Here is a 23,629-nt window from a genome sequence, read left to right on the forward strand (position 1 = left end):
GTATCTTCTATGTCCCGGGACTGAAGAATTCTCAACTGGCTTTTATACTTTTTTGTGAAGTCGTCGAGGCCTAAAGGATAAGACGTCCGGTGCATACGTGTTGAGCGATGCACCGGTGTTCGAATCTCAGGCGGGTACCAATTTTTCTAATGAAATACGTACTCAACAAATGTTCACGATTGACTTCCACGGTGAAAGAATAACACCGTGTAATAAAAATCAAACCGGCAAAATTATAATTTACGTAATTACTGGTGGTAGGACCTCTTGTGAGTCCGCGCGGATAGGTACCACCACCCTGCCTGTTTCTGCCGTGAAGCAGTAATGCGTTTCGGTTTGAAGGGTGGGGCAGCCGTTGTAACTAAACTGAGACCTTAGAACTTATATCTCAAGGTGGGTGGCGCATTTACGTTGTAGATGTCTATAGTCTCCAGTACCCACTTAGCACCAGGTGGGCTGTGAGCTCGTCCACCCATCTAAGCAATAAAAAAAAAATACAGGCCTTCCTTCTTTCTTAGTACAAAGTCTACCCTTTGTCGCAGTTTATTTACAAACAATGTTATGAACTCAAATAAAAAGCTTAGACTAGATTTCTATTATTCAATTACATCACACCTAAGGTGTTCAAACAAAATGACTTGTACCATGCACTGTGGCATTGGAATGGGTTTTTTGATTTCCTCATGCCAGAGTTTTTCCAGCACACCGTCCATCATCTCCATTAGGGCTCGATCTTTGAAGTCGTCTTTAGGGCCAGGATCGGGGGGCACGATGACAATTTGACTGGGGCTGATGTAGGGTTCAATGCTGCACTAGAAATAAATTAAATGTTAATATTTGTATCGGTTAAAGCGGTTAGGCCTTTTTTTAAACTATTCATCTAAGCTAATAATATAACGATAAACCACTGCTAAGTTCGGTACCTACTGAGTAACCTGTAAATTTTTTTTTTTTGATAAGATGTAGAGCGACACATGCAACTATCTTCCTGCCCAACTCCTTGATTAATAATTAAAACCTCAAATGATTACGGGAGGCCACTCTACAAGCCCGCAAACTAGGTCACACCAGGCTAACCAAGGCCGAGCTAATAACACAAAGGGTTTCTTAAGTATTATCAGTAGCTTTTTTCAAAATATTACAGCGTTTTAAAGCAATGGGTTATCTAATATATTATGCCCCAGATACGAGACTGCCCAGATCAGCTGCGTCTTCTATCTGTGTCTTCAATCGGCTTAATTTTAACAACTAAACCTGTAAAATTGAATGTACACGATGAGGCCAATATTCACTTACTTCTTCAGGTTCGACTTTAATAAGTTTTTCGGGTTGTTCCTCTTGACGCCATACCGGATCTCTAATTTCAATGTTCAGATGATGAAAACTGCCTCTAAGATCTGACAGCTTATTCAATTCTGAAAATAAACTTGTCTTCGCCTAAAAGTCCAATATTCACTTCGATGTACCTATTCACTTTTTAACTGAAGGGAAGGAAATAATCGGTCACAGCATTTGGATTTTTTTTTATTTTTGTTTATTGCCCTTGTAGACAGATTAGCATGGTCCATGATGGCCCTGATGGTTAGTGGTTGCCGTCGCTCATGGACATCAGCAACGCCAGGGGCAGAGCCAAGCCCCTGCTTACCATTATGCAGCTCTTGAACTGACCTCAACGGACCTAATGAACTGTTTAAAAGTCTTTTGTATAATTTAATTCGTTTCAATTGAATCTTTAAGGCTAATATTCTTTAGTTAAACAATATATCACCTTCGATGATAAATCGGAGCTTCAAGTTTCGGTCCTCAACGAGAGCCATCTCTCTCTTCTTGAGATTCATGAGGTCGTCGAACTGATTATTGAACCAGAGCCGCATGTTCTGGACGTTCAACTACAAGATTATTATTGCTGTCAATACAAGATGTAAATAAGGTAGTTAATGTTGTGTAATAATTACCTAGTACTGTTTATATAGAATACAGAGCAATTTTTATTGCTTATTACAATAACCAGTACATATTTAATATGGGTCACTGCCAGAAAATGTTATGGAAACCCTCTCTTATCATGCGGCTCGTCAACTGCTAACTCTGTCATACTGCACAATTTTTCTGGGGGCTCAATCCGTTTCCTAGATCCTTGGGCAGAAGAGGGCATGACGTGGTGTTAGCGACTCCGTAGCAACTGAACTCCCTTGCACTGTCACCTTAACGTGATCCCGAGATAATCCGAGACAGAAACGTAGAGATAGGAGGGGTGATTGCTATCTCATGCTGCGTCCTAGCCCAAATAACCATGAGACCACACAATAAATTAAATCGTGTAATTAAAAATCAAACCCGCAAAATTATAATTTGCGTAATTACTGGTAGGATCTCTTGTGAGTCCGCACGGGTAGGTACCACCACCCCGCCTATTTCTGCCATGAAGCAGTAATACGTTTCGGTTTGAAGGGTGGGGCAGCCGTTGTAACTATACTGAGATCTTAGAATTTATATCTCAAGGTGGGTGGCGCATTTACGTTGTAGATGTATATGGGCTCCAGTAACCACTTAACACCAGGTGGGTTGTGAGCTCGTCCACCCATCTAAGTAATAAAAATTTTTTTTAGATAAATATAAAAATGTCCTGCAATGCCTTGGTGGTATGATGCAGGCCGTCCATTTGCAAAAAGGAATATGCGAGTATCTGCGGCGTGTGGGCGCGCGGGACTCGCACGTACAGCGCCGTGCTGGCGCCGCGCCACCACGCGCACCGCGGGACCTCCTCCTCCGAACGACCAGACTCACTCTCCGCCAGCTGCGAGGCCGACCCCGACGTGCTGGGCCGGCTGTCGAACACACGTCCTTAGTTCGTTTAATTAGGAAATTGTAGAGCAACGGTTATAACAATACCGACCAAGGGTTCTTCCCTTGTGTTGTATCATCCAGACTCCGATTACAAATATATTTTGCGAAGCCACTGACGGAGAAGCAAACCAGGACATAAATATGTCTTTTACTTATTTATTACAGAGTCGAGTAAACAAGCGCACCTAATGCTCCCTCTTAAGCCAGGACGCATTACTATTTCGCTGCAGAAATATATTGGGTGGTTACACGTCCCGGGTCACAAGACGGTCTACCGCCAGCTATCAGGAGTATTTCTTTTTTTTTATTGTTTAGATGGGTGAACGAGCTCACAGCCCACCTGGTGTTAAATGGTTACTGGAGACCATAGACATCTACGACGTAAATGCGCCACCCACCTTGAGATATATGTTCTAAGGTCTCAGTATAATTACAACGGCTGCCCCACCCTTCAAACCGAAACGAATTACTGCTTCACGGCAGAAATAGGCGGGGTGGTGGTACCTACCCGTGCGGACTCACAAGAGGTCCTACCACCACTAAAAGCATAATTAAGACGTATTTTCATTTGCGAAAACTTAACATAATACAAAAGAGCAATAAGTAATCTGTTGCCTACACTTCAGCTAAGCTTTTAGAGTTTTGTTCCGGCATCTCTTCGACCCAGGGCCGGAACACATCGGACTCGTTTTCCGCCTCTATGGTATACAACGCCTCCAGTCTCTGTAGTTCAGGCCAATTATCCCGTTGAGTAGGCAGTACCGCAAAATTTTCTACCTGAATAATAAAGAATACGCAAGTTTTTACCAACTTTACGAAGTCAACATCTTAATCGCATTTCTCAGAAATCCTGTATCGTACGTAGCGAACACCTGTTTTTGAAACTTATGATAATGTGACTAAATTTACCAACACTGAAGATTATTCCTTCTGAAATCACGAAAAGAACGTCGCCGAAAAATACGATCGAATAGACCCGAAATTATTGAATGAAAATCATAAACGCGGAATTCAGCCGCACAAGCGTTTTAATTAACTCTACGACTCGCGAGAATCGAAGAGAACATCTACCTGATAGTGACTAAATATTGCGAAGATCTTGACCCTCGGAGAGAGCATGGTGTCCCAGCAATGTTTCTTGATCCAAGCGGTCACTTTGTCTTGGGCCACGATGCGGGCCTCCGTCTCCAGGCGGATCAGCTCGCGTTCTTTCTCTGCCTGGTTCAAACATAATCAGGCTTTAAATGGAACCATACGGAATTTTTATGTTTGTGTGCTGGTCTTTTAAGCCCTCGTTGGAATAATAAGCTGTTGATGGCATTTGTGTGGCTCTGACTAGGCACCGTCCAGGTGCAGTGGGTGGGCGCGGGTCGCGTTAACGAATCATTGTAACATTATAATGCCTGATAATGTCATGCAAATACGCTGCTGAATTGTAATAGTTACTCAAAATTCATAAGCGCTTGTAGTAACTTTACTTCTAGTGAGCCTGTGCCTGGTCTTCGACTTGTAAAATTGGTACCCGAATACCTGTTTGACCCTTTCCTTCTTATTCTCAAGATGAAGATTGAATTCAGCCAATGAAAGTTGATGCAGTTCTGGCGCGACAAGATTTTCCTCTAAAAGTTCCACCAGCTTTGCTCTCACATTCTCGAATGACTTGACGAGCTCTTCGCGCTGATGCTTGTGGTCCATGGCTTCCTCGCGCACTTTCTTTTCTTCTTGAAGGTCCAAATAGTTTTCTAAATGAAACAAACTATAAAAATTGCTAAAATATTCAACTTAGCTTATAAATTAATCTAATTCGTATTTTAAACAGACTTCGAGACACTGGTAGTGGGTTCACGTTGTAATATTTATCCCATAGACAAAGCCCAATAAGCTTCTCGCCAGATTTTTTTTTTTTTTTATATTGCCTTTGTAGGCAGACGGGCATACGGCCCACCTGATGGTGAGTGGTTACCGTCGCCCATGGACTTCAGCAATGCCAGGGGCAGAGCCAAGCCGCTGCCTACCGCTTAATACTCTCCATAAGATCTTCTCAGTAGGTCGCGATTCCTATTCTGTGGTAGGTTCAGCGAAGCGCTGCTCTTTCTTGGGCTAGTGTTAGCAAATTCTCTAAGGTTGAACCCGTGAGCTCACCTACCCGTCTGCACATAGCTAGAATAGCCACTTAGGCTACTAGCGAATAGCTAGGAAAGACCTATAGTCTTTGGAGACCAATCAATAGACGGCTGTGAGATAGTCAGGGTCTTAGTGCCGACACGTGTGGGCTCGGGGTCGCGTTTTATTATATGGTTAAGCAGTTTGATCACTGACTCGTGTTCCCATCCAAAATGCTGATGGTTTTGGTGGCGTCGAACATGCTGATGTCCGGGGGCTCGAGGGGCAGCTCCCCCGCGTGCTCCTCGCGCAAGCACGTGCAGCACAACGTGTTGTTTCTGCCGATATGCACTACGAACTTGTTGTCTGCATCGATAATCGCTTGTTTGATTCCCAGTTCGTAACGGTGTGAAGCTACCAGTTTCAGATCTGGAATGAAGGATTACTGGTTGTATTGTATTGTCTGCGTTTGAGGAGTTGGGTCCGTTTTAGCGCGTCACATTACGTCACGAAAATTACAATTGTTAGGTAGACGCCCAGTAAGTCCGAAAAGTAACTATGTCGTCAAAATTATTATTTTCATTATGTACTTTTAGCTAAATGTATTATTATTATAATTCCATAAATATTACTACAGCACGGTACAGCGTGTATTAGAATCGTTATCGAGGACGAATAAAGTGGTCAGTGCTAGAAATTATTGAAACGATCTCAATAACAATCGCGATCGAAACCGTCCAACATATTTTCAAATGATTGGTTTACATTATTAGCTGAACCATGGTCAACGGAAGGTACGTGCGAGACAACTGCTAATTTGACTAATTGTGTTTTCACAAACATAGTTCTTCATTAACAAACTAAAACTTAGTAAATTAATTTCATTTTCCGTTTAAGTTACGATGAAGGCATTAACATTTCGGGAACGATATGACCCTATGTGTACGGTACACTTTTCAGTTTTTCACTAACCGTATTGTTCCAGAGCCGGACCTTTCCTCAAAACGACAAGACCATCATAACCGAAGCTCAAAAAACATCCGTTAGCATAAGTCCCGTCGAAATACTTGATGTCATGACCGGAGTCTATTATGGGTCCCATCTTTACGGATACAGTTACACCTTTCTGTGGAGAAACGATTCTTACTAGTTACATTTTAATTGGGCACTTGAGGATTTTTGCGATATGAACTTGGGAACTTGAAGTGGAGGAGGTTAAAATCCTACATTACATATATGGATGAACATTTTTGAGCCTAAGACTTTGATAATGGCTACCTAGATCGAGATATCTAAAAGATTTTGTCCCTCATGTGTAACGCAAAATCCGTGTAAGCTGTGTTTCGGGCAGTTTTTTTTCTCCTATCTATGCTGATAGCCTTGAGAGGTTATTTCAGCTTCACCCTAACGTGTAGGTGAGCTCACGGGGCTCAAACCAGACTGTTGTTTACACTGGCCCTAGCACCCAAACGCGACCCACTGAGAAGATCCGGCGAGAAACTCAGTGGGCTGTGTCTGTGAATAAGGGTCACTACCGATAGTAGTGCATTGCGTTCACCATATATAATATATTTTTAGCATCGGGCAGAGTGGAAACATCTGTGGCTATAAACAAGAAATCTTGAATGGTATAAGTGCTGGGCGGTTCGACTGTCTATTCCTCATGTCTTAAAACAGGTTGTATCCCACAGTTCCATCTGGATTTAATATATGATAAATTAAAATAAAAGCCCTCTGCTGTTGACGCACTATGCCTCCGACAAAAGCCTGCTCTAAAGATTCCTTTCAGCCCGTCCTTTGCTATGCGAATCCACATTGGACCCGCTATTTGTAAAAATACAATTTTGTTCAAATAATACGAACAGATTCGACTAATTTTAGAGATTTATTTATGGTTTTACGAAAGAAGATTACATCAGATCAGATCAGAAGATTTGAAGTCTGACTATATTCAAGTATTTTCTTCGGTATTCAGGAGACGTACTAAGACTTGTAGACATAATTAAAATTATTTTTTATTGTCATTATGTTATTTCTGACGTTTAATATAATGACAATAAAAAACGTGAGATTAAACCGACAAAATAATGATGGCTATCGTAAGCCTATATGAATATGCAGCTTAATCAAAGTTGTTCCAGTAATTTTTTTATATGCGAACAAGCAAATTAGAGCACAGTCGAAAACTTTAATGCGCTAACAACCCGTCGCTTGCGACGAAGGGCTCGACGAGTAAATTAACCCACAGACACAGCCCACTGAGTTTCTCGCCGGATCTTCTCAGTGGGTCGCGTTTCTGATCCGGTGGTAGATTCTGTGAAGCACGGCTCTTGCTAGGGTTCGTGTTAGCAACGTCGTCAAGTTTGAGCCCCGTGAGCTCACCTACTAGTTAAGGTTACGCTGAAATAGCCTCTCAAAGCTCTCAGCTTAGGTAGGAAGAAAAAAAAAAAATTTGAGCACGTTATTCACCAACCTCTCCGGCTAGTTTCAGGACGTGGTACTCCTTGCTAAGATGCGGTATGGCGACCATTGTGTCGCTGTCGCTGAGCGGTATGAGCCTCGCATACGGACCTTGCATCTTTCCCGCAAACTTGTTGTCTTTCCCCGTATCAGCATTAATACAGATGATTCGTTCACCTTAAAACATTATTATAACAATCGTTATTCAATTAAATACATAGATACAAAACCGTTTTCATGACGAGCCGATTTAATTAAGACACCTATCTAATTACTGGTGGTAGGACCTCTTGTGAGTCCGCACGGGTAGCCACCACCACCCTGCCTATTTTTGCTGTGAAGTAGTAATGTGTTTCGGTTTGAAGGGTAGGGCAGCCGTTGTAACTCTACTGAGACCATAAAACTTATATCTCAAGGTAGGTGGCGCATTTACGTTGTAGATGTCTATTGGCTCTAGTAACTACTTAACACCAGGTGGGCTGTGAGCTCGAACACCCATCTATGCAATAAAAAAAATAAAAAAAAACGGAAAAAACTTGTGTAATGAAGGCACATCCAGATTCGTCAATACCGAATCAACAACAACTCTGACATCGAATTAAAACTTATTATTTCCTATGATACGTAATAATAATAATAATATACATTCATTATTTTCTATCCCTCTCTGTTAGTGAAGGTTGAAAATTTTGGAAGACTTCATCCTACGCGCCTCACTGTATTTTTGTATGCTGAGCTTAAGACACTAACCAATAGAATATTTATCAGAGAACAGAACGAGACAGAAAGCTCGCATCGCATCTCCAACTTTCATCAGCATGCAGTCAGCCAGCCCGCGGCCGAGCTCCACGTATCGCACCAGAGACAGCTTGTGGTCTTCCGACACCTGGGTGAATTTTGTTTTACAGATCAACTAGCTGAGTCCCTGCGATGTTACTCGCGTTGTTTTCGTATCGCGGGTGACGCTGCGGCGCGAAGCTAGTTTAAAAAAGTAGCCTAAGTTACTCCTTATATCATCAGCTACTTATCAGTGAAAGTCCCGTCAAAATCGGTCCAGCCGTTCCAGAGATTAGCCGGAACGAACAGACAGACAGACAAAATTTGTAAAAAATGTAGGTATGACGTACCGTATATGCATATAATATGCATGTAGTAAAAAACTGTTGTTTCAATATCAACACGCACCGGAAGATTCAGGGTGTGCTAAAGTCTAGTGGTATTGGGAATGTAATTATGCTTTATTGTATTGATAATAAATGATTATATTGTCAATAAAAAGCACCAGTTACTAAATTTAGAGTCTCAGGATTCAAAAATAATATGAAATATTGAATGATAATAGTCTTTCTGGTATTTTTTCCAGAAATTAAATTTCGCAGCAATGCGTACTCTATGTTAAGTCTTTTTTTTTATTGCCCTTGTAGGCAGACGAGCATACGGCCCACCTGATGGTGAGTGGTTACCGTCGCCCATGGACTTCAGCAATGCCAGGGGCAGAGCCAAGTCGCTGCCTACGGAAGATGCGGCGTCCTATTGATTTATGTTGCAAAGCATTCTTGCACACGGTATAAATGTGTAGGACAGCCGTAAGAGAATACCATTGAGACTTCAAGTTTGCATCTCCAAGTGGGTAATGATATAATATACACTTTATTTTATTATAAATTAATAATTGAATAATAACGGGCGCTGATTTCTAAGTAAAACAACTTTTACGGCTTAACCTCACGTTTATTACTTTTATAACTAGTCAGGTCATAAGTATTGTCACACAGTAAAAACTTTTCTTTTAGAATGCTGGCCACAAAAAAGTTTATTGAATTCGAATTTCGAATTGTTCATGAAAATAAAAAATGTATACTTTTAGAATTTTACTCATTTTTAAATATGGAGTGGACGCTTAAAGAAGACCGTGTTGCAGATATTGCGTTGCATCGTTGCGGTTACGCGCCAATTCAAATTTTTAACATACTGAAAAATTTGAATATAACCAAAAGATTCGTTTAACGTACCATCAAACGATACAATGAAGACTCTAGTGTAGATGACAGGTCAAGAAGTGGTCGCCCTCGGTCTGTTAGGACTCCAGCAGTGATAAAAGCTGTGAAAGCGCGAATTCAAAGAAATCCCAAACGTAAGCAGAAACTGTTGGCCATTCAGATGGGGTTAAGCAGAACCACGGTGAAAAGGGTGTTAAATGAAGACTTAGGGCTTCGGGCATATCGAAGAAAAACAGGACATCGTTTGAATGCTCGTCTAATGGACCTGAGACTGAAGAGATGCCGCGCTTTGTTGAAGCGGTACGCGGGAAAAAAATATCGGGAAATTCTTTTTTCGGATGAAAAATTTTTTACCGTAGAAGAGAACTACAACAAACAAAATGATAAGGTGTACGCACACAGTAGTGAAGAAGCGAGCAACCGTATTCCGCGTGTCCAACGAGGTCATTTTTCATCCTCGCTCATGGTATGGTTGGGAGTTTCTTATTGGGGCTTAACAGAGGTACATTTTTGTGAGAAAGATGTAAAAACGAATGCAGTTGTGTATCAAAATACAGTCCTGACGAACCTTGTGGAACCTGTTTCTCATACCATGTTTAATAACAGGCACTGGGTATTCCAACAAGATTCGGCGCCAGCTCATAGAGCGAAGAGCACACAAGACTGGCTGGCGGCGCGTGAAATCGACTTCATCCGGCACGAAGACTGGCCCTCCTCTAGTCCAGATTTGAATCCGTTAGATTACAAGATATGGCAACACTTGGAGGAAAAGGCGTGCTCAGGGACTTTTTGGCGGGAACGCGAGGAGTGAAGTTGTGTGATTTGTTTTATTTTGTCTATTTAGTGTTTCTTCAGGTTTAAATGTGTAATAACGGTGGTTTATTAACTGTTTAATATCTGTGAAAGTGCACAAATGTGGGAAAATGAAACAAAGCCGCTGGACGCAACTTCTCGGGATCCTCCAACAAGTCCACTGAAAAAATCTTAGTAAATGACCACCATTTTACTAAGATTATATTTCGTTCCATATCATCTCATTTCATTTAATTTCATCCCAGTTGATTAACGTCTCAAATTAATCATTTTCATTTCATTTCACTCCATATTATCATTTTTCATAAAAATAAGAATATAAACTAAAATAAGACATGACTTAAAGGTCTTAGTTACCAGGTCATAAAATCACTTAAAAAAAAAAGGCGTGCTCAAAGCCTCATCCCAATTTGGAGTCACTCAAGACATCCTTGATTAAGGCAGCCGCCGATATTGACATGGCCCTCGTTCGTGCTGCGATAGACGACTGGCCGCGCAGATTGAAGGCCTGTATTCAAAATCACGGAGGTCATTTTGAATAAACTTTAGTGTCATAAGAATCTATGTTTTGCTAATTTCATTTTGGTATATGAATGGTTACATAATGAATAAACTTGTTTCAATTATTTTACATTAAACATGTGACAGAATTTATGACCTGACTAGGTAGTATTATTTTCGACATTTCGGATTCTTAAGTTTGCGTAGACACAGATGGTTGTCCGAAAATAATAAATGCGGGATTAAGCTGTTAAAGTATTTTTTAATCGTATCTACAACTGGATAAACTATAAATGAGTAATATGTGTTGAAGTCGTCGTGACCTAAAGGATAAAGACGTCCGGTGCATTCGAGTTGAGCGATGTCTATGGGCTCCAGTAACCACTTAACACTAGGTGGGCTGTGAGCTCGTCCAACCATCTAAGCAACAAAAAAAAGCTGTCATGCTGTATTTCAACTAAACTACATAGATATACTATAGACGAAAAATATTTTAAAAATTAAGAGCACTATAGACGTGTGGTACCTTATAAATAAACACATGTCCAGCAGACATGGCAGCCGCTATCAGTTCCCTGCCGGTTGGCGAGAACACCACGTGCGAGACTATCTGGTGGGTCAGGCACACGCTGACCAGTTTCTGAAGACCATCAGGCTTGAAGCCGAATAAGGCTAATCCGTAGTTATCTTCTTCTTCTCCGTAAATCGCTAGGACTGGTTCAGCGGGGCTTGCTTCGAAAGAAATATCGTTTCCTTCTATGTACTTCAGAGCTACCTATAAACCGATTGTCAGATATGTATATGATGCGTTACAGTAACACAATCTATATTGATTTTAACTGATATAACTGGTGTTGTGAGTCCACACGGGTAGGTACCACCACCCCGCCTATTGCCGTGAAGCAGTAATGCGTTTCGGTTTGAAGGGTGGGACAGCCGTTGTAATTACACTGAGACCTTAGAACTTATATCTCAAGGTGGGGGGCGCGTTTACGTTGTATATATCTATGGGCTCCAGTAACCACTTAACACAAGGTGGGACGTGAGCTCGTCCACACATCTAAGCAAAAAAAAAATAAAAAAAATGTAGGCGGTAAGGTAGACATTTCTAGTAGTAAAAACACATCATTATTTTATTTATTAGGGATGACTTATTGAGTGAAACTAAAAACCACCACACGAGCGGATCAGAGATAGTTGACTGATGTTGGCCCAAACGAAGCTTCCCGGTCCCCGGGCTGGGTCCATTGCGAAATTCCGCTGCCCAAAGATTGCAGAATCCAAGCAAATGGTTTTATATTTGTCAAATACGTTTGGAGGATGATTCTTAATTTGTTCGTTTCATCTCTCGTTTACTTCTTTCTTTTGTTGTTGCATTTATCTTGTCATAAAAAATTGTACTTCTTCTTTTAAATATCTTTCGAATTTAGGATTTTTCTTGTTTTCTAATTTCGAAATTTCTAGATTTTTTTTAAAATATGATTTGAGTTGTTTTTGGCATAGTAATTTATTTATCGAATACTTTAACTACTTATAATTACAATTGCATGTAGTCCCTAAGAGACTAATTAAACACATTTACTATATATTATAATATATTTCTGTAAAGGATTCTAAGTAAAGAAATAATTAGACAATTTATCAATCAAGAAAGCGACCACCTCTTCGCAATTGCGACTAGTTACTGATTTGATTTCGATGATCTGTTTTAAACAATGCAGTGGTCTTCATTTTACTGACCATTTTACAAATATCATACATTTTAATAATATGTTCGTAGATTAGTCATACCAAATAGCAGTAGTACGACACTGGGTACCCATTCTTCAACTGCATAGTAATATTCGTTGGGCATGTTAACGCTAATTTCAGATGCACTTACCAATTTTGCGGTTTCAACTTCATACACACAAAGGACTCCTTTTATGTTCATCGTAGCCAAGTACCTACTGTCGGGGGCGATCAATTGTATTTTAGAAATGTCTCTGGAAAAAAAGAAGCAGAACAATCCCAATCCGATCTCAATTTATTTTTTTAAAATGATGAAAAATAAAGTTATGCTTATTTAGGAATATTTAATATAATATAACCCAACTTTTTAACCTAAATTTGAATTTTCAAAATAAGTTTGTTATTTAGGAACACAATTCTAATTTAAAGGGGTCAATGTAATGTTAAATCACATACAGTATTAAAGTAATTAACTTCAGTTGATATTATTTGATTAATTTGAAGTCGTCGTGGCCTAAAGGATAAGACGCCCGGTGTTCGAATCCCGCAGGCGGGTACCAATTTTTCTAATGAAATACGTACTCAACAAATGTTCACGATTGACTTCCACGGTGAAGGAATAACATGGTGTAATAAAAATCAAACCCGCAAAATTATAATTTGCGTAATCACTGGTGGTAGGACCTCTTGGGAATCCGCACGGGTACCTAGGTACCACCACCCCGCCTATTTTCCGCCGTGAAGCAGTAATGCGTTTCGGTTCGAAGGGTGGTGTAGCCGTTGTAACTATACTGAGACCTTAGAACTTATATATCTCAAGGTGGGTGGCGCATTTACGTTGTAGATGTCTATGGGCTCCAGTAACTCATAATCATTCTCTAATCATTCTCTTGCCCTTCTTCCAGTCACCTGGGGTCGGCGCAACATGTTTTCGCCTACCATACTCCTCTATCATATAGCATTTCTTCGCACACTCCCCTCCCCCTCCCACCCACACGATAGTGTAAGAGGGTAGTGAGCAAAGACGTGAGTGTGACACGACTCTCATGGTAAAAATTCATAAACCGACAATTCAATGTAAATTAAAATTGACAACTGCTACCGTTGCTTGAACGCCACCAGCTTCATGTCAGGCTTGTCCTCATCCCCTGTGACCTTGTACAGGAGCCCATTGGCAGTCCACACAGCTGCGACGTCACCGGTGCTGTTGGACACGAGGCTCACCACGTCGTCTGCTGGCGTATGCATGAACACCACTTTCCACGCGCTTTCAGATTTTTTCAGTGACTGAAAAGCGTTTTTCGTTGTATTCAGACGGGCAGGTTGTAGTTGGTCAAAGTCTGTCCAAGCCTTTGCCATTAGCATTATCCCTTGTCGCAGTTCCGACGTTTTGTTATTGTATGGAGTTAACTTTTACGCGATCGACAAGTTAAAAACTCGCACTAAGCGCACTGGACGAGTAAGGTACTCCACGGCTTACGTGGTCTCGTATGAATGACGTGAAGACTATGTAATAGGTTGGGGAAAAAGTTTCTTCGCATTTCATTCATTTTTAATATAGTTTATTTACAGTTAACTAAAGTATATTATTTCAAATAAATTGAATGGTAAAAATGTGGTATTACTTGAAGATTCAAGATTGGCACTGGAATTTCCAAGTCACTAATCTCTTTCATAATAATTATATCTTATGATAATTCGATAAGATAGTAAATGAAATTACAAATGTTTTTCAATGCTCCATTTACAAATCCTGACTAACCCTTAGACATTTATCAGGTCCGTAGATCAGAATCCCGTTTCCAAAGGAGCACATGCAAGGCTTCTGAGTGCCCTCTATGTCTTCAGCCCACTCCAAGCTAGACACCATCCCGATGCCATCAGACAGGAGCTGTTCACAGATAGAAACCTCTAGAATATCTTATATCAGCTATCTTTAGTACAAAGAGTAGTGCATTTTATTTCCCATTCGATCTGCAATTTTGAGTATCTTTCGACGATCGTTATCTGGTAAGAATCACATTGGCGATAAGGTTTCTTTTCTTTTTAGATAAGACGATAAGATTTCTTTTCAAATTTCTTTGCATTGTAGGAAAAAGTACAAGAAACTGAATCAATTTTTCCCTTTACCTATTCGCCTATGCCTAAGGCGGGCCTAATGCGTCATCTAGTACCCTACGACTTATAATGTTGGCCTAACTTACAATGTACAATTTAGCGGTCGGATCGATGGCATACAGCTGGCCGTCGCTCGTCCAGCAGACGTCCACGTAGGGCGGCTCCGACACCTCCCACCCCGTTTTCTCCTCCTTGGCGCGTCGCATCATCAGGCACCGCTTGTAGCACTGCGCAACCTCCCAGACTATCAAGCCTTCTCCCCAGCATTCGCAGAGGAGCATATGTGTTCGACTCGCTCTGTACAGTGACACTTATTACATTGTTGTATAAAGACTTAATATGTAGCTTTACAATTATTGGTTACTAGCCGCCCGCTCCGGCTCCGCTCGGGTCTTTAACAAAAATTTCAACTATAGGTATTTGACGTTGTTTTATTTTTTTCAATAAAAGAACACTAGTTAGACATATGCTGTCGCGACACTTTTTGTAAATAATAATGTGTTCTACAAAGTCGCAGTACATTATTTTATTCTATCATCAATAGTTTTCGCAGGGCACGCGATGTAAAGAATATTTTAGGTATTTTTTTACACCTTTGGTTACATTATTAGAGTTTTAGTAAGGATCCCTAATTTTTTTCAAAAAAGCTTATAGCCTATGTCACTCGGTGTAGTGTAGCTTCTAAACAGTGAAAGAATTTTTCAAATCGGTTCAGTAGTTTCGGAGCCTATTCAATACAAAGAAACAAACAAATCTTTCCTCTTCATAATACTAGTATTAGTTGGTTACTAAACATAATCGAAATAAATGACTCTCTTTGACTACCATAACCTCGATGACTTCTTGGAATCTGTTTATGTAATTTTATTCCTATGGATGAAGTGGTACCTCCTAATATAGGTACTACTTCCTACTAATACAACTTCTTCGCGTACAATATCTCGTTTAATGTATTTAAACTTTAGTACCATGAACAATTTATTTAAGTATAGGCCGTGACTAACTAAAGCAGTCTCGTGTATAATAATGTATAGAACGTTTTGTGAGTCCGCACGCGTAGGTACCTCCACCCTGCCTATTTCTGCCGTGAAGCACTAATGCGTTTCGGATAGAAGGGGAGGGCACCTACCGTTGTACCTACTGTAAAAACGGAGACCTAGGAACTCATATCTCAAAGTAGACGGCGGCATTTACGTCGTAGATGTCTGTGGGCTCCGGTAACCACTTAACACCAAGTGGGCCGTGAGATCGTCCATCCTACAAAGCAATAAAAAAAAAACATAAATATGACCATGAAAGTACATGTAAATCTGCTTTCTTCGCACGACTCCCGTTGGTATGCACAAGAGTCTTTGATTTGTTCGCCAACTCCACACCGAGACGACGTAGTTAGGAAAACCGCTAAACCCTGCTACAAGGTCAGATTCCATCATGCAAATACCCTTGTATCTGTTCACGTCACTGTCTGTGGAAAAATACAGGATTAAACATTTTCGGTATAGGTTTTTTTTTAAAACTCATACTTATTTCATTTTCTACTTGAATATTTCTAAAATTTTAGTGATGTTGAACCCAACATTCCACCAGTACCCTATTTCTGTCCCAAAGCGTTGGGGCTAATAATATAGAGTAGAATTACCAACCTACCCGTGCATATTCATAGCATGTCAAAGAAGTAAAGCGGCAGCTATCATAGACCAGAATATATGTACCTAGTCAGGTCATAAATTATGTCACATGTTTAATGTAAAATAATTGAAACAAGTTTATTCATTATGTAACCATTCATATAACAAAATGAACTTAACAAACATATATTCTTATGACACTAAAGTTTATTCAAAATGACCTCCGTGATTTTGAATACAGGCCTTCAATCTGCGCGGCCAGTCGCCTATCGCAGCACGAACGAGGTCCATGTCAATATCGGCGGCTGCCTTAATCAAGGATGTCTTGAGTGACTCCAAATTGGGATGAGGCTTTGAGCACACCTTTTCCTCCAAGGGTTGCCATATCTTGTAATCTAACGGATTCATATCTGAACTGGAGGAGGGCCAGTCTTCGTGCCGGATGAAGTCGATTTCACGCGCCGCCAGCCAGTCTTGTGTGCTCTTCGCTCTATGAGCTGGCGCCGAATCTTGTTGGAATACCCAGTGCCTGTTATTGAACATGGTATGAGAAACAGGTTCCACAAGGTTCGTCAGGACTGTATTTTGATACACAACTGCATTCGTTTTTACACCTTTCTCACAAAAATGTACCTCTGTTAAGCCCCAATAAAAAACTCCCAACCATACCATGAGCGAGGATGGAAAATGACCTCGTTGGACACGCGGAATACGGTTGCTCGCTTCTTCACTACTGTGTGCGTACACCTTATAATTTTTTTTGTTGTAGCTCTCTTCTACGGTAAAAAATTTTTCATCCGAAAAAAGAATTTCCCGATATTTTTTTCCCGCGTACCGCTTCAACAAAGCGCGGCATCTCTTCAGTCTTCATTGTATCGTTTGATGGTACGATAAACGAATCTTTTGGTTATATTCAAATTTTTCATTATGTTAAAAATTTGAATTGGCGCGTAACCGCAACGATGCAACGCAATAACTGCAACACGGTCTTCTTTAAGCGTCCACTCCATATTTAAAAAAATTATATTATGTGTATAATCTATGTTTAAAAATGAGTAAAATTCAAAAAGTATACATTTTTATTTTCATGAACAATTCGAAATTCGAATTCAATAAACTTTTTTGTGGCCAGCATTCTAAAAGAAAAGTTTTTACTGTGTGACAATACTTATGACCTGACTAGTTACATGACAGATGCTTAAAATACTAGCAATAGGTAGGCAAAAAACCATTTGATCCGTTGGTTTACCCAGCAATTTCACTAGTACGGTTGAAGATCTTTCCTCTCGCGATTGATTACCTCCAAAGGGGCTAACAGTTTAACTAATCATCGCAACATTTTATCATTTCCATTTAATATCACCCAATGTAAAAGTTAGCGCTATAATCTTACCTCTGAGCTCTGCTAAAATGCTGAACGACGGATATGTGACGATGAAAATCCGAGGATTTTTCACTTTTTCAGCGAATGCAAAGATATTTGTTTTGTGACCTACCAACAGAATCGTAAAATAATTTTATAATACATAAATGAAAATCAATGTGTAATTGAAGTTACGGTGAGAATTGAATAGATTAATCTAACATTAACCAACGCTTCATTTACGTATAAGTACCTATTGAAATGGTTTCAGAATCTTCCAAATGTATGTCGTTATTTTTACACATCGAACATCTTGAATCGAGTTGTATGGAGTCTTTGATACGCTAATTTATATGAAAAAACGACTGCGTACGTCTGATTTGAAATCGATCGAGATTATATAAGATCTATATTTATAAATATAAAAAGGGTACAACTTTTAGTATTGGCGTAAATCCAGTGCTATACGTTTGCCGGATTTTAACAACGTGAATACCACAACTTCACCTTGAACGTGATCGTGAATTCAAATTGCATCGCATGGTTGAATTCAGTTAAAAACCTATTTAATGATTTTATTGAAATAAATGTAGCCTATATCAGTACCCCATAGACATTCATGGTAAGATTAAACCGCGATTCGGCAAACGCAGCTCGGGGTGTCTCCGGCCAGATGACGATTTACGAAAGGCCAGTAGGAACGAACTGGAAGAACTGCAGACCGAGTTTAAAAGCACGTATTAGAAGAGGCCTACATATATTATTATGCATGTATGTTCAGCTGTGGACGACTCTGGGCTGCTGCTACCTGATGATAATGACGATGCCAGTATTTCATAAAAGAGCAACAGAAATAAAAACACCTTGGAGAAGTTTCACCAATGCTATTTGCAAACAATGTAATACAAATAAAAATTGCCCGACGCCATATCGAGGGAACGCAATGTGCGGCTTAGATTACGGGTCTTTTCAACGTGAACTTATTATATAGAAATTATTTTATTGCCTTTTTGCAACGAATAAGTCTTAACGCCCTTGTATGATTTTCTGGATGAATTACGGCTGGTCCTAGCACTAATGCTTCCCAGTATAATTATGTTACGCAAGTAAGAGTAGCGACATCTATCGCCGAATAGTAGAAACGAATATCGAAGCTACTCGACTTGCACAGAATGTTTTCGATAAATCTAGGGATGTCGTATCGACTACAAAAGCGTTGAGGAGATGTCACGAAGTCAGTCAGTAAACGGATCTACTCGATGCGAAACAGCGAACGGATCACCTGAAGCGAAGCGGAAGAAGTGAATTAAGAATTTTGAAGTGTTCTAACTGTTAATACAGTTTCAATTTATACTTCGGTAGAATTTTTATTTATCCCGAACCCCAGCGCGTAACAATTATATTCTACAATTTTTACAAATTCATGTTAATAAATGTTAATAAATCTGTACGAGTCCGTGTTAAATGAATAAAACATACCGGCAATAACGTCCACACCATCACCCGCCTTTTCATTGTTAGCAACGTAAACTAATTCAGTATTGTGCTTGAAATTAAAGAATATGATGTACACATCGTGTCCCACGGCCAAAACGTCTTTTCCAATAAATGTTAGAAAATCTAATCTATGCGGGATCGCCCATCTGCTTAAAATATAAATAATAACGAATAAGTTAAGTATTGGCTGAAGTAGACGGTTAAACGAGGCAATGACAATGTTACTGCTGATTTTCAACGCAATCTAAATCTCAATTATAGTGGAGTGGTGATTATCCTTTTCTTTAAAGTATAACATCAAGCAATCGCTGCTCGATAGGAATAGACGAAAATAGTTTTAAATTGCGGGGACAGAGCTTATGCCCCACCGCGTTATTGGTTCACGGCGGAATCAAATATGACGGTGTTACCAAACCATCTGATTTCAAAATACCAGCCATCCTATTAGCTGCAAGGCAGATCCAAGAATATGGCGTGTAAGCTGCTTTAGATACGTCTTGCGTAAGATTAACCGCATGACGGTTGACCACACTCTTCCATACCACGCTGGTTTTGACCCAGCGTGGTATCGTGGGGTTATGAACTGGCGACATCTCGCTATTTAAAGCCCGTCAGCTCAAAGGCTTAGCACTCGCATGTCGCCGTCGATCGCTGGTCCGGTGTCCAGTGAGGGTAAGGAACCTGGGTGACACGTCCTCCGCACGAATTGCGTCATCTTACCCCTAGTCTGTCTCAGATGAGCTTGGTCTCAACTGAGCCTGGGACACAATTGTTGAGCGATTCGAATCGGACCGTTATATTGTTTCTATAGACATGGGTATACACACAGTAATGTCGTCAATTAATATCAGTACCTAACAATTTCTGGATTCTTTCAATGTGTAAATGAACTATTTCATTTTTTTCTAGATATCTTACAAATAGATTTATTTATGTTAATACGTGCCTCACTTTAGGATTGAAGGTTCCTTCTGTTTCCGCTGACTGAACAGAATTTTCCACCATACTTTAGTCTATTTTTTCCTCTTTATGCTAAAATTAATTCACTGTCATTAAATAAATACTTCAAAAGTTAGTGTGTTTTCAATTTATTTGCTTATGATTTCTCCGAGGTTTCCTTGGTAACAAGCTAATGGATTTTTTTTGTAGCAGGCAAATGAAATATTGTTAGATATCTATGTATGGTATTCTTACTATACGGCTTCCTGCATCGCCATTGTTGTCCGTGTCGAGTTTAAAAACCTCCTCAACTACTTTATTATATTTAATGGAATGGAAGGAAACGAGACGAAACGAAATTAGACGAGATTAGGTCAAATGGAATAATATCCCAGTCAATGGTAAAAATATAGTGAACATCAGAGAGATATAAAACACCTGAGATTTATTTTCTATTTGGATATTACATATGACACGAAGTTTCAGAGATGCTAAACCGTTAATAAGTCACTATGTAGGTACTATGTACCTACTACTATGTAGGCTAGTGGATCCAGGTCATTCAAAACGTACTTTAGAGCATCGATGTTTGGCTGGTGTGTGAGTCGGGTCAGGAATATAATTAGTGGCGAACATAGTATGGGAGTTATCGAATTAAAACGAATGGGTTTTACAGAAATTACAGAATCATCTATCCATCGGTTCAGGTAAACAGTTATTTTAGACATTGTCTCTAGGTAGGTGATGTCATTTAAATTGTAGTGTCTCTGTGAACCGGTAACTAATTAACATGAGCTGGATGGTGTGCGTGTATAGCTAGATCAATAAAAATGGAATTAATTTTGATTGGATTTTTTTATTGCATGTTATTTATTTTCCTAATGTTTTACAGTCGAGTAGACTTTTTAGGCTAATGTTGGGTCTTATTTAGTTTATATCAAATTGCAAATTTGCAAATAGTAAATTGCACATGTAAGCTTTCTTATTAATTGTAAGGTGTTAGTCATAAAAATAATGAAACAATAGTGCATACGTGAAATGGAACGTGTTTGATATTTTACCGATTTATTGTCATTAATGTCAAAAATTGTTCTGAAGACGGGAAGTTGAAGTTTGGTGATTAAATTGATAGGAAAATATCAATAAAAATAAGATGAAAGATGAAAAACTCGTACAGTGTTTTTATTTCTAGCTTTCAGTTTGCACTTAAGATGTGAAAAAAGATAAAAATATCAACTTACTTGTCAATATGTGAGTAATTTATATTTGCGTAGCTATAACTCAGTGTTTATATTCGTTGTTTAATACTTTTTATAGCTAAATTCTTTATTGAAATTTAATAAAGTGATGAAAATCGTATGTTCAGGGATAATACGACCGACTCGTGGGACGACCCAGTGGCTCAAAGATGGAACACATCCTCGCTAGAAATAGGAAATATTACAATGGATCGAAATTTCGCCCTCCTCCTGGTGTCCTTAATATCGGCCATGCTTTGGGTTGTTTATATAACTTATTACAATAGCAGAGTCCTGGGCTTTATATTAACGAGGTTGATCAACAAGTTCTATTTCCAAGATGAGAATTTTAAGATAGGTGAGTATTTGTTTTTCACAATTATTTTGAACCTTGTACCCTTGTGTAAGTGCTTAATAAAGTTTTTATACATATTATCGTCACTATTAATTCTCGTAAGTTTACTTAAAATCTATAATTCAAATCCTTTGAATATCTGTATTTTAATTATTTGTGAGATATTTATTTAATGAAGTTTGTTTTGTAATAAAGAAAAACAAATACTTAGTTTTGTTTAAGGATTTTAATTTTCTACTATAGTTTGTTGGTTTAGTAATTAATTGAATGCAAACACAAATCAACCAAACCAATTGTACTTTACTGGTATCAGATAATGATGTATTGTTATCAAAATGTTACAAAAGTAGGTGATTCAAACTTGAGTGAATATTATGAATTGTTTTTAATCTTGATTGGTTGATTTTGACAATATCTGTAGTGTTAGGTTAATATTGGGCATTCCTTATACAACTGGACCTAAAGAGATCTTTCTAGAGTTCAACAATCTACAAGCTTTTAGCTACTAGGTATTAAGCACATATACTTAGTTGTTTAAGTACCTTTGCTGTTTTATCAACTGTCATGTTAAGAACTGGCAAAGGAAGGCAGTTAGCATATAGTTTTAGCGGTAGAAAAATGTGAATTATTTTTCATAATCTTCTTAACTCAATAGAACAATGTGCTACACATGTTTGAAGTTGTCATGGCCTAAAGCATAAGACATCCGGTGCATTCATATCTAGCGCTGCACCGGTATTTGAATCCCACAGGCGGGTACCAATTTTCCTAATGAAATACGTACTTAACAAATGTTCATTATTGACTTCCACGGTAAAGGAATAACATTGTGTAATGAAAATCAAACCCGTTAAACTATAATTTGTGTAATTACTGGTGGTAGGACCTTTTGTGAGTCCGCACGGATAGGTACCACCACCCTGCCTATTTCTGCCGTGAAGAAGTATGCGCTTCGGTTTGAAGGGTGGGGCAGCCGTTGTTGAGACCTTAGAACTTATATATCTTAAGGTAGGTGGCGCATTTACGTTGTAGATGTCTATGGGCTCCAGTAACCACTCAACACCAGGTGGGGTGTGAGCTCGTCCACCCATTCTAACAATAAAAAAATAAAAACATAAATCATTTCAGGATCATTTACCTTAAATGCCTTGTCAGGCAAGATCATGTTTCGAGACATTGTGTATATCAACTATGACTATACACTACGCATTCAAGATGGATACTTGATATTTAGGTGGTGGAGGTCATATGTACCTAAGGATGTTTCTGAAGGTAATCTAATTATTAAATATTTTTCTGCAATATGTTTTCAGTGTGAGAATAATCAATACCTTTTTTAATACACAACTTTATTTAATAGTACCATAACTTTGTTAATTATAAACGTAAGTAAAATGATTTTTCTCAAACTGAGTTGTCTTTGTGACTTTGTATGAGTAGTATAATTTGAGTAACTTATTTATTAGGCATTTTCAATGAAAAATTTTATAGCATTATTTTGATACATGAAAAGCTGGATAAAATATCAAACAAATATAATGTACCTAAAATAAATTATATTACTCCCTTCTATTTATTTTTATCATAAAGCAAATGGTATTTAATTTAGTTTAGATGGTGGACCATAAAAGTAGTCACATGTCACATTTCATGTTTAGATGGCAAGAAACTGGACTATCAACCAGGCAAAATATGTCTATGCGTTTAGCTTTTGAATAAACAAATGTACAGACATTAATTTTGTGAGTGCTGAAAAAAAATACTGGAAAGACTTGTGGCTTACTGTTAATAAGAATTTGACATTTTCTTCCTTCAGTAATTGATTAGCTCTCAGAAACGGAAGAACTAGTTCTGTTGTCTTGACCTATTTTGGCAAATTAACATAAGTTTTAACTCTGTAAATCAATTTATTAAATTTACTAAGTTTTATTTGATGTGGAAGTGGTCTATCATACTATGTAAAGTAATTTCCTCAAGTTCTGAATCATGTGGACGACCACATCTAAACCGATTATCAAATTAGTGTCCACGAAACT

The 23,629-nt window shown here is 38.9% G+C and overlaps 2 protein-coding genes across 5 annotated transcripts in view; one reads left to right on the forward strand and one right to left on the reverse strand.

The window, feature by feature from the left end:
* LOC105841586 (cilia- and flagella-associated protein 43) overlaps positions 1-20,168 on the reverse strand; it is a 29,380-nt gene extending 9,212 nt beyond the window's left edge. The window contains exons 1-20 of the mRNA XM_012690087.4: positions 20,008-20,168; positions 19,044-19,207; positions 17,595-17,693; positions 15,876-16,038; positions 14,660-14,870; positions 14,218-14,346; positions 13,558-13,742; positions 12,607-12,709; positions 11,251-11,499; positions 8,161-8,296; positions 7,424-7,587; positions 5,923-6,076; positions 5,167-5,379; positions 4,378-4,589; positions 3,919-4,065; positions 3,467-3,624; positions 2,636-2,828; positions 1,769-1,889; positions 1,297-1,415; positions 645-812 (exon numbers count right to left, since the gene is read on the reverse strand). Of these exons, the coding sequence (XP_012545541.3) occupies positions 645-812; positions 1,297-1,415; positions 1,769-1,889; positions 2,636-2,828; positions 3,467-3,624; positions 3,919-4,065; positions 4,378-4,589; positions 5,167-5,379; positions 5,923-6,076; positions 7,424-7,587; positions 8,161-8,296; positions 11,251-11,499; positions 12,607-12,709; positions 13,558-13,742; positions 14,218-14,346; positions 14,660-14,870; positions 15,876-16,038; positions 17,595-17,693; positions 19,044-19,207; positions 20,008-20,066 (3,147 nt within the window). The 5' untranslated portion in view covers positions 20,067-20,168. The remainder of the gene's footprint in view (positions 1-644; positions 813-1,296; positions 1,416-1,768; positions 1,890-2,635; positions 2,829-3,466; positions 3,625-3,918; positions 4,066-4,377; positions 4,590-5,166; positions 5,380-5,922; positions 6,077-7,423; positions 7,588-8,160; positions 8,297-11,250; positions 11,500-12,606; positions 12,710-13,557; positions 13,743-14,217; positions 14,347-14,659; positions 14,871-15,875; positions 16,039-17,594; positions 17,694-19,043; positions 19,208-20,007) is intronic.
* Positions 20,169-21,073: 905 nt separating this feature from the next.
* LOC101740724 (bridge-like lipid transfer protein family member 1) overlaps positions 21,074-23,629 on the forward strand; it is a 47,737-nt gene continuing 45,181 nt past the window's right edge. For 3 of the 4 annotated variants that reach the window (XM_062668396.1, XM_062668395.1, XM_062668397.1), the window contains exons 1-3: positions 21,092-21,251; positions 21,367-21,596; positions 22,722-22,865. In XM_062668396.1, coding sequence (XP_062524380.1) covers positions 21,250-21,251; positions 21,367-21,596; positions 22,722-22,865 — 376 coding nt within the window. In that variant the 5' untranslated portion in view covers positions 21,092-21,249. Of the gene's footprint in view, positions 21,252-21,366; positions 21,597-22,721; positions 22,866-23,629 lie in introns of all 4 variants that reach the window. The other variant, XM_062668394.1, reaches the window with a different exon arrangement.

This window comes from Bombyx mori, chromosome 4 (assembly GCF_030269925.1).
Source record: "Bombyx mori chromosome 4, ASM3026992v2".
NCBI lineage: Eukaryota > Metazoa > Arthropoda > Insecta > Lepidoptera > Bombycidae > Bombyx > Bombyx mori.